The sequence below is a fragment of the Abramis brama genome (assembly GCF_963993115.1).
Source record: "Abramis brama genome assembly, chromosome: 14".
In the NCBI taxonomy this organism is placed as follows: domain Eukaryota; kingdom Metazoa; phylum Chordata; class Actinopteri; order Cypriniformes; family Leuciscidae; genus Abramis; species Abramis brama.
In genome coordinates, this window is record NC_139976.1 from 24,666,927 (window position 1) to 24,678,406 (window position 11,480).

Sequence of the window (11,480 nt, forward strand, 5' to 3'; positions counted from 1 at the left end):
GTTTATGTTAATGTTTAATGTTCAGTTATGTTGGACATTTAGAGGAGTTTCTGTTATTGAATTTTGTGATTACCATTGTGCTGAAGAGTAGCGCTTGTGGGCGCTCAATGTTCTGTGTCAGTACTGATACCTATCTTCTCTTATTGGTTCATTATATATAATGATGAACAACACTACTTGTCTGAAACTTAAGCCTCAGTAAATTAATAAAAAAAATCTGGTTGGATCAACATAAAAAAATAAGTTTGACTAAAAGTTAAGTTAAACATACTAGAGTAAATAAATCAATTTGACCTAAACCAACTAAATTGTGTTGACCCAAATAAACTGATTTATTTTGAATTAACTAAATTAAATTGTTTAAACATTTCTTTCATTTAATTAATTGATTTTTGAGAGTATTTACATCAGGGTGGAAAAGGACTTTCAACATATACATCAAAAAAAGATTATATCAAACTTATTTTACCTTGCTGGAGAAATCAGGTTATATCTACTGACAGTTATGCTTCAGTAAAATCTTGGGGGTTTTTTTTCAGGTTGGTTAAATTCAGTTATAATCAGTAATCTTAAATAATTTCATTTCAACAAAACAAGTTATTTTAGATGTTACCACATGGAGTTGAACAGACAAAACATCCCAAAGTGATTCTATTGGCTCAAAGAACTTTTAATTGGCATTCTGTTAAGTGTCTGATTAAAAATCGTACAAAATCACTTTGTTGTATGTCGTCAGAACTATGTTATGTCTTTCAAATTGTTAATAAACTGAAACTATAGACAGTGAAATAAAAAAAAATTGTATTACTTATTTAACTTACATCACACTGCTAGTCGATTATTATGTTAGCTTAGTCTATACCAGTGTTATTTTAGTATTATTTTCATACTATTAGTATTTATAAATATTTTAAATTAGCTTTGTTTAGTTTTTTAGTTTTAGTAATTTAGTACTTCAAGTTCAACTTATTTTATTTTAATTAGTTGGCAAGGCAACATTTTTTGTTAAATTTTTCATCCAATATTTAAATTGTATTTTATTTCAGCTTCATTTCAAGTAAAAAAAATATTTTTAAATGTTTTTTTTAAATTTTCAAATGTTTCATACAGTTTTATACATTTTTGTTTGATCAAGCATTGCAAAAGGTTAGGCAGACTCAACAAGTCCAATTTCATAATATTACAGTTAATGTTTTACCAGTGCCAAATTTTGTTATAGAATGCTCTTAAACGCCTGAAATGGATTTAGATTTTTCCGTCTGGTGTCTTTCACATCCCAGCCAATGATAACACTAGTGATTTGTTCGGAACTGTGCACATTCTCGAGATGCATCAGCCAATCAACATTGTAATAAAGTAATTTTCCTCTGGCTTTCAGAGTGAATAGTTACAGTACATGCCATTTATGGCTCAGGTGATTGGCTCCAAACTATTTGACAGCAGAACTAAGTGCAAATGAGCAAAGACTGCCAGCTTCTTAGGGATCCAGCACAAGCCAAGCAACTACCATTGAGATGAATTGCCATAGTGTGATATTTTAATTCCTTTCTATGTAAAGCACTTTGAATTGCCATAGTGTATGAAATGTATTATATACAGTGAGGAAAATAAGTATTTGAACACCCTGCTATTTTGCAAGTTCTCCCACTTAGAAATCATGGAGGGGTCTGAAATTGTCATCGTAGGTGCATGTCCACTGTGAGAGACATAATCTAGAAAAAAAATCCAGAAATCACAATGTATGATTTTTTAACAATTTATTTGTATGATACAGCTGCAAATAAGTATTTGAACACCTGAGAAAATCAATGTTAATATTTGGTACAGTAGCCTTTGTTTGCAATTACAGAGGTCAAACGTTTCCTGTAGTTTTTCACCAGGTTTGCACACACTGCAGGAGGGATTTTGGCCCACTCCTCCACACAGATCTTCTCTAGATCAGTCAGGTTTCTGGGCTGTCGCTGAGAAACACGGAGTTTGAGCTCCCTCCAAAGATTCTCTATTGAGTTTAGGTCTGGAGACTGGCTAGACCACGCCAGAACCTTGATATGCTTCTTACAGAGCCACTCCTTGGTTATCCTGGCTGTGTGCTTCGGGTCATTGTCATGTTGGAAGACCCAGCCTCGACCCATCTTCAATGCTCTAACTGAGGGAAGGAGGTTGTTCCCCAAAATCTCGCAATACATGGCCCCGGTCATCCTCTCCTTAATACAGTGCAGTCGCCCTGTCCCATGTGCAGAAAAACACCCCCAAAGCATGATGCTACCACCCCCATGCTTCACAGTAGGGATGGTGTTCTTGGGATGGTACTCATCATTCTTCTTCCTCCAAACACATTTAGTGGAATTATGACAAAAATGTTTTATTTTGGTCTCATCTGACCACATGACTTTCTCCCATGACTCCTCTGGATCATCCAAATGGTCATTGGCAAACTTAAGACGGGCCTTGACATGTGCTGGTTTAAGCAGGGGAACCTTCCGTGCCATGCACGATTTCAAACCATGACGTCTTAGTGTATTACCAACAGTAACCTTGGAAACGGTGGTCCCAGCTCTTTTCAGGTCATTGACCAGCTCCTCCCGTGTAGTTCTGGGCTGATTTCTCACCTTTCTTAGGATCATTGAGACCCCATGAGGTGAGTTCTCCCACTTGGAAATCATGGAGGGGTCTGAAATTGTCATCGTAGGTGCATGTCCACTGTGAGAGACATAATCTAAAAAAAAAAAATACAGAAATCACAATATATGATTTTTTAACTATTTATTTGTATGATACAGCTGCAAATAAGTATTTGAACATCTGTCTATCAGCTAGAATTCTGACCCTCAAAGACCTGTTAGTCTGCCTTTAAAATGTCCACCTCCACTCCATTTATTATCCTAAATTAGATGCACCTGTTTGAGGTCGTTAGCTGCATAAAGACACCTGTCCACCCCATACAATCAGTAAGAATCCAACTACTAACATGGCCAAGACCAAAGAGCTGTCCAAAGACACTAGAGACAAAATTGTACACCTCCACAAGGCTGGAAAGGGCTACGGGGAAATTGCCAAGCAGCTTGGTGAAAAAAGGTCCACTGTTGGAGCAATCATTAGAAAATGGAAGAAGCTAAACATGACTGTCAATCTCCCTCGGACTGGGGCTCCATGCAAGATCTCACCTCGTGGGGTCTCAATGATCCTAAGAAAAGTAAGAAATCAGCCCAGAACTACACGGGAGGAGCTGGTCAATGACCTGAAAAGAGCTGGGACCACCATTTCCAAGGTTACTGTTGGTAATACACTAAGACGTCATGGTTTGAAATCATGCATGGCACGGAAGGTTCCCCTGCTTAAACCAGCACATGTCAAGGCCCGTCTTAAGTTTGCCAATGACCATTTGGATGATCCAGAGGAGTCATGGGAGAAAGTCATGTGGTCAGATGAGACCAAAATAGAACTTTTTGTCATAATTCCACTAAATGTGTTTGGAGGAAGAAGAATGATGAGTGCCATCCCAAGAACACCATCCCTACTGTGAAGCATGGGGGTGGTAGCATCATGCTTTGGGGGTGTTTTTCTGCACATGGGACAGGGCGACTGCACTGTATTAAGGAGAGGATGACCGGGGCCATGTATTGCGAGATTTTGGGGAACAACCTCCTTCCCTCAGTTAGAGCATTGAAGATGGGTCGAGGCTGGGTCTTCCAACATGACAATGACCTGAAGCACACAGCCAGGATAACCAAGGAGTGGCTCTGTAAGAAGCATATCAAGGTTCTGGCGTGGCCTAGCCAGTCTCCAGACCTAAACCCAATAGAGAATCTTTGGAGGGAGCTCAAACTCAATGTTTCTCAGCGACAGCCCAGAAACCTGACTGATCTAGAGAAGATCTGTGTGGAGGAGTGGGCCAAAATCCCTCCTGCAATGTGTGCAAACCTGGTGAAAAACTACAGGAAACGTTTGACCTCTGTAATTGCAAACAAAGGCTACTGTACCAAATATTAACATTGATTTTCTCAGGTGTTCAAATACTTATTTGCAGCTGTATCATACAAATAAATAGTTAAAAAAATCATACATTGTGATTTCTGGATTTTTTTTATTTTAGATTATGTCTCTCACAGTGGACATGCACCTACGATGACAATTTCAGACCCCTCCATGATTTCTAAGTGGGAGAACTTGCAAAATAGTAGGGTGTTCAAATACTTATTTTCCTCACTGTATATATAAATTATATATATATATATAATATATATATATATATATATATATATATATATATATATATATATATATATATATATATGTGTGTGTAACAAAAAAAGATATATATATACACATATATATATATATATATATATATATGTAACAATAAATAAATACAAATATAGATATATATATATATAGATACAATAGGCCAACCTGACTTTGAACACAAGAGGGCAGTATAGCACTATGAATGACATTATTTATTTTTTGGACTAAAAAAACATTCTGGATGTTTTTAAACTTAAACAATTATTTAATTGAAAGAAAAAAAGAATAAAATAGGTTTAGTTCTGATATTTGTATAATTTTATATAGAAATAAATGGTGTATAATTACATTTTTAGAAGATATGAGGCTTTTAGTGTTTCCATTTTTGACATTACTTTAATCCCTCGCCATAGCAAAACCGTTTGAGATATGTATTATCCGTTCACAATTTAGCATCTTTAATGTATTTTCATCAAGTTGAAAAAGTTTGGTGGGAATAAAATAAACCACATAAGAGGAGTGGGTAAAAATTCAGAGGCTGATTTTGCAAAGAAATCCACATTCAAACCAAAATATCTGACTTCCTGTTGGTCGGAGCTAATGACTGTAAATTAGAAAGTTGTCCGGCTCGATGAGACCAATATACATACTGATTTTTGTAATTGTTGGTAAAACTAACCCCCCCACTTTTGTCAAAAGCATTTTGAAAGTGACACACTTCCTGCTGCCAGTTGGTGGCGCTATAACTTTGACTCACAATAGTTACATCCATCTGATCGGCCTCTTACCACGAACACACTGCTGAAGTTTCATCAAGATCAGTTAATGTGTGCAGAAGTTATAACACTTCGTGTTTCTCTTTTCTCGCCATAAATTTGTTTCGTCGCCACGACCAAACCGTTCGAGATATCAAAAATCCGTCTGCAATTTAGCATCCTCAATGTCTTGACTTTATGCACACCAAGTTTGATGGGGATTGAATTAATTCTCTAGGAGGAGTGTTTCAAATTCCACAGCAAGCGTTCTCCAAACCAAACCAAACCAAAATATCTGACTTCCTGTTGGTCTGAGGTAATGACTGAGTTAGGTAATGACTGAGTTGTCCGGCTTGATGAGAACAATACACCTACCAAGTTTTGTGATTCTAGGAAAAACTAAGACCCCATTTTTGACTAAAGGTGGCGCTACTGAGCCATTCCACCACGCCCGTTTCTCGCCATAAATTCGTTTCCTCGCCACGGCCAAACCGTTTGAGATATCAAAAATCCGTCCGCAATTTAGCATCCTCAATGTCTTGTCTTCATGCACACCGAGTTTGGTTGCGATTGGACGAATTTTCTAGGAGGAGTATTTCAAATTCCAGAGGATGCGTTTTTCAAACAACCCATAATAGTTGACTTCCTGTTGGGCTTTTGTAAAACTTAGAGCACGAAAGTTAATATATATTATTAACGGTGCACCAGGGTGCACCGCCACCCTGGTGCCTTTAGTTACACCCTGGTGCCACCCTGGTGTACACCCTGGTGCCACCCTGGTGCCTTTAGTTACACTAAAGGCACCGGGGTGGCGGTGTCACCGGCTTGGGCCCTCCATCGCTGCTCGCAGCTATATTTATAATATATATATATATATATATATATATATATATATATATATATATATATATATATATAATAAATATAAATGTAACAAGAATATATATATATATATATATATAAAAGACAGAAAATATTACTTGTCTTACCTTATTCTGATTTTATGATACACTCAAAATATTCCACAACAAATCCTTTAAATGTAATGTAAAAATAAAAACAAAAGTAAGCAGTGTTGGGCTCACGTTACCCTCTCATTAGAATGAAAATGTTTCAACATTTGCCATGTATTTGGATGCTAAACTATTCTTTATTATAGGCTTTGTACTTTATTTGTGTTCCAATATCGACGGAAAAAATCATCCTCCTCATACGCGCAAAAATTTGCTTGGAAACATCACAGTGGAGCGGTGCTTACCGTGAATGGTACAAATTGTACTACTGACTATTTAAACAGAGCAGTGTAATTTTTATATGTTAGGTTGACTATTTTATTAATATATTTTATTAAGACTATAATGAACAGGCTGTGATGTCAAGATTGCAATGCTGGAATGTGTGTGTGTGTGTGTGTGTGTGTGGCGCAGGCGTGGGCGCGTTCGAACAGTATAGACATAAAAACATAGGCTATTCCGTCATTTTTTTCATACAGGACATTCAAACTGCAAAAAAGGAATTTTTTATATAAAACTGCTTATATAAAACTGAGTTGAGCAGTCTTATTTTCCTCATTTTTTGTAATGCCTTTGAATAATATGGGAGACATGAATCACAATATATCGCAGAATCGAATTGCAATACTTGCTGTATCGCAATATGTTAAGAATCGCAATAATATTGAATCGTGGGCCAAATATCGCAATACTATCGAATCGTCACATTTTTGCCAATTCCCACCCCTAATGGAAAGAGAGTTTGATTGCATACAGAGAGGCCTTAAAAGCTGCTAGATCTGCTTATTTTTCAACCCTATTAGAAGAAAATAAAGGTATTTATTTGAAACAGTGGCTAACGAAAAAGAAAGCTTCAAGCCCAGAAATTTCCAAGCAACACAGCAGTAATGACTTTATGAACTTTTTCACTTATAAGATTGATAATATCAGGGACAAAATTATAACTATGCAACCGTCTACTACAGTATCGCATCGGGGAGTGCATTGTAGTCTCCCTAAGGAAAAATTTGATTCATTTATTGCTATAGGAGAGGAAGAATTCGCTAAACTCATTAAATCATCTAAACTGACAACATGCATGTTAGACCCTATACCAACTAAGCTACTGAAAGAGATGCTTCCAGAGGTCATAGATCCTCTTCTTACTATCATTAATTCATCTTTGTCTCTAGGATACATACCAAAAACCTTTAAGGTGGCTATGATTAAACCGCTTGTTAAAAAAAAAAAAGCAACGTGATCCTACAAAATTAGTCAATTACAGGCCGATCTCAAATCTACCCTTTCTGTCAAAGATACTAGAAAAGGCAGTATCTTCACAACTATGTTCCTTTTTAGAAAGAAATGATATCTGCAAGGATTTTCAGTCAGGATTTAGACCGTACCATAGTACTGAGACTGCTCTCATTAGAGTCACAAATGATTTGCTCTTATCATCTGATCGTGGATGTATCTCTATTGGTGTTACTCGATCTTAGTGCTGCATTTGACACTATTGACCACAACATTCTTTTAAATAGACTTTAAAGCTGCTTTGGAACAATCTACATTATTTAAAGTGCTATATAAATGAAGATGACTTGACTTGACATGAAAAGAATGCAGCAACTGAAAAGAGCTCTCGCCATAGATGTTCTTGTTATCTGTCACGTTAAAATACTGCGTTATGTTATTCTCTTGACATCTGAAAAAAGAACATGTAGGGAATTTTACAGCTTAATCAGTCAAACTGTGCTACCTTATGATTTGAAATTATTTGTTTTAGTCTTCTGAGTGAAACGTCCCCGAACCGGAAGTGTCTTCCGTATTCTAAAACGCAGTACACTCATTAGGAAAAATGTGAATATGATAGGAAATAGTGGTGATGTGGTAAATGGTAAGTGGTAAATGGTGATGCAATTATGCCTAAAAGGAGTTTTTGTTTACTTTTTAAAGTTTACTTTTATCATTATTGCATTATTGATACTCCAGTAAAGTGACTTTTTTTTTTGTTGTAGCTGATTTTATGAAATTGTAAAAAAAAAAAAAAAAAAAAAAAAGTGATAGAGTGGACAAATTAATAACAGGGAAGACAAGTGATATAAAGAATGGATGGATGATTTCCTTTCTCTCACATACAACCAGTTACGTGATTACTTAAAGGAGCTGTATGTAAGATTGTGGCCAAAACTTGTACTGCAATCACTTTCAAATTACTGTATAGAGCGGTGTATCCCCTCCCCCTTCCCCTTCCCCTGACTCGAGGTTGCCAGATAGGCTGCAGGATCCAGCAGGAACGTTTGTAGCTGCAGCTGTGGTAACTAGAGCAGAGCTGGCAACCCGGATGCTGAAACACTACTGACTTTGTGATTGGTAGATAGGTGCAGGGTGGAGCATCAGGCTCAAACACAAGATGACAACATCAACATCAGTTGAGGGCTGCAACTTCACTTTTTAAATGACAATATCCTGGCCGTACTACTGTTGTCAGTGATATAAGTATTTGAAATGAACATGATTTCTTAATGTCTAGTGACATATCAGGGCCATTTTATGATTAATTGAAATACATTTCTTACATACAGCTCCTTTAACTGGATTCGGGAAACAATATGTAAAAACACTGCCAAAGAACTTTAAATGCACTTCTTGAACTTTAAATATAAATTGCTTTCACAATCACTATGTACATGTTTAGGTCTTCTGACTTAATAGGGTGGACACTGACCGGACATTCTGACCTAAAAGCAGCCAATGCACAGGGTCTGTGCAAAAAGAAGCTAACATAGAATGCTTATCTAATAAAGAATTGCATGGTCTATAAATTTGTAATTTTAAAACTATGATGTTTCTACTAACTTTTTTCCCTTTTTTAAGTTTTCCCTTAACAGGGTGGGCGTACTAAGGTTGACCACATCAAATTTGAAAGATAAAATTGATGAAAAATAAATAAAAAATAAAAATAGACCATTAAAATAATAGAGGATCTCACTCACTTTCCAAGTTGTTTTCCCTCCAAAGAAGTGATGACAACTTAATGATATGCCATTTAATTTTTACAACTTTCATTCAAAGGGGAAGTAGTCAAAAATAAGAGGGTGGACAATAAATTGAGGGACAAGCTAAACACCTTGATTATAATAACTAAAATAAATTTAATAATTAAAAAGAATATATACATTAGAGAGAATCTTTACTGATATACTCAACAATGTAAAAATGATAATCACATACAGGAAGTGTTGCATTTATAATGAAATTGGGATACACAGGCATATAGGGACATTGAAAAAAATGTGATATACATGGCAATTCAAAGTGCTGTAAAATGTCTTAAATTAGCTTTTTCTTTTTTTTTTAAATCACCTTCAATATGCTTAGAATTCAAAAGTCGTTATTTATGACTAAGACATGTTTATAATTTGTATTGTTCCACATTTAAGGAAGTAATGGTATGATCATTATGGGACACAAAAGGCACCGAATCCCATGAATGACACAATTAAGTGACAGAGCGGTAGGTTAAATACGCAATTATGACGAAGTAGTATCTCCCAAAGCTTATACTTTTTCTTCACAAAAACAGTAAATACTTTTAGGGCACAGTATAAGTAAGCGAATTGGGACGCTGAAATGATGACTGCTTGTTGCTCAACGGTGCATGCGCAAAATCACTTACCGAAATGATCCAAGGGAAACGCTCCTTTGTCCGGTGGACGGGGTCGGAACGTCTTGGTTCCGAAGTTCATCGCTGTTGACATTGTTTCTTAATATAAGTTCTGACTACGCAAAGAAGGACGCACTGTTTGGTTTTAAAGGCCACTCATGCGAAGCTGTGAATTAAGCAACAACCGGACAGTTTACTTCCTCTGTAATACTAGACTTAGGTTTCAAAATAAAGGTAAGCGGAACAATTAATCTAATGCTACCTATAAAATTAGCATCATAATCATGGGTAATCATGTACCCTCCTAATCTTTATTCAAAATAACTTCCCCTCACAATTTTATTTTATTTTTTAAAATCTTTTTATTTAATTTATTGCAGAACTTATACATAATTAAGCTCAGGGAAGTTAAGCAAGGTTGTATCTTTTACAATGAACAAACAATGATACACAACAGAAAACATAATTTGATGTATGCAAATCCAGGATATTTATGTAATTATACATACACAAAAAAAGAAAAGAAAAGCATAATAATAAGGTTAAGTCATATCTTTGAATAAATTATCATAATGCATAAAACATTTTGCACTTTTTTGTTGTTGTCGTTATTTACAAGTCTAAGAGTCTAAATAAAAGAGTTAAATTCAGCAAGAAAAAGAGGAAAGCTTAAAGGAGACTTAAGACATTTTTTCTTGTGGATGAAGAATTTTGCATACAAGATAAAGAAATTAACAACATATTCAAGGGACAGCAGCTTTGGGTTTTCATAATAAAAGATAATGTCTTTGAGAATGAAGGTGTGGGTCACATTTGTAGGGCTTTAAAAAAAAAAAAAAAAAAAAAAAAAAACTTAGTTCAACCCAAAATCTATTGGTTACATTACAATCACAAAATAAATGGGTGGCTGTTTCTTCAACAAAACCACAAAAAGAGCAAGTTTCATCAATATCAGTATATTTAGAGATAGAGGAGTTAACATATAGATTTTATGAAGGATTTTATAATGAATTTCCTTAACTTTGTTGGAAACACAAAATTTACTAGGCAAAAGCCAGGCCTTTCTCCAATTTACGTTTGTTACAAGCAGTGGTGGAAAGAGTACTAAATAATTGTACTTAAGTAAAAGTATTGCTACTTAAGTAATAATTTACAATAAGTAGTTTGCTTAAAAACTACTCAAGTAACTACGTTACAAAGTACTTTAATATTATTTTTCTATTTTTACCCAAAATGGGGAGATGATAGCGATATGGAGCGCTAAACACTCTCATGTCAATTCTGTTTCATTCATACTGGAAGCCCAGTACACACTGATTCATACCTCGCGCAGAAAGTCCACAAGTGAGATTCATAGAAGTGATTCACTTATGACGTTTCAGGAAATGCCAATATGGATATAATAATATGCAAATAGAGACATTTGACTGAAGAAACATGAAGACAAACACATGATAGCGATATCTTAGGTATTTTCATAAGAATGATGTATGTCTTTAAAGGGATAGTTCACCAAAAAAGGAAAATTAGCCCCTGATTTATTCACCCTCAAGCCATCCTAGGTGTATATGACATTCTTCTTTCAGATGAATACAATCAAAGTTATAATAAAATTTAAAAAATATATACCTCTTCCAAACTTTATAATGGCAGTGAATGGCTAGAGAAAATTTGAAGCCCAAAAAAGTGCACCCATCCATGATAAATGTGCTCCACTTTTACTCCCGGGGGTTAATAAAGGCCTTTCTGAAGTGAAGCCATGTGTTTGTGTAAGGAAAATACCCATATTTATAACTTTATAATCTAAAATAACTAGCTTCA

General features: G+C 35.4%; 1 protein-coding gene across 2 annotated transcripts in view; it reads right to left on the reverse strand.

The window, feature by feature from the left end:
• cox19 (cytochrome c oxidase assembly factor COX19) overlaps positions 1-9,857 on the reverse strand; it is a 56,489-nt gene extending 46,632 nt beyond the window's left edge. Inside the window, exons 1-2 of one of the 2 annotated variants that reach the window (XM_084135839.1) lie at positions 9,672-9,857; positions 410-2,716 (exon numbers count right to left, since the gene is read on the reverse strand). In XM_084135839.1, coding sequence (XP_083991965.1) covers positions 1,812-2,716; positions 9,672-9,753 — 987 coding nt within the window. In that variant the 5' untranslated portion in view covers positions 9,754-9,857 and the 3' untranslated portion in view covers positions 410-1,811. Of the gene's footprint in view, positions 1-409; positions 2,717-9,671 lie in introns of those variants that run through there. The other variant, XM_084135840.1, reaches the window with a different exon arrangement.
• Positions 9,858-11,480: the final 1,623 nt, after the last annotated feature.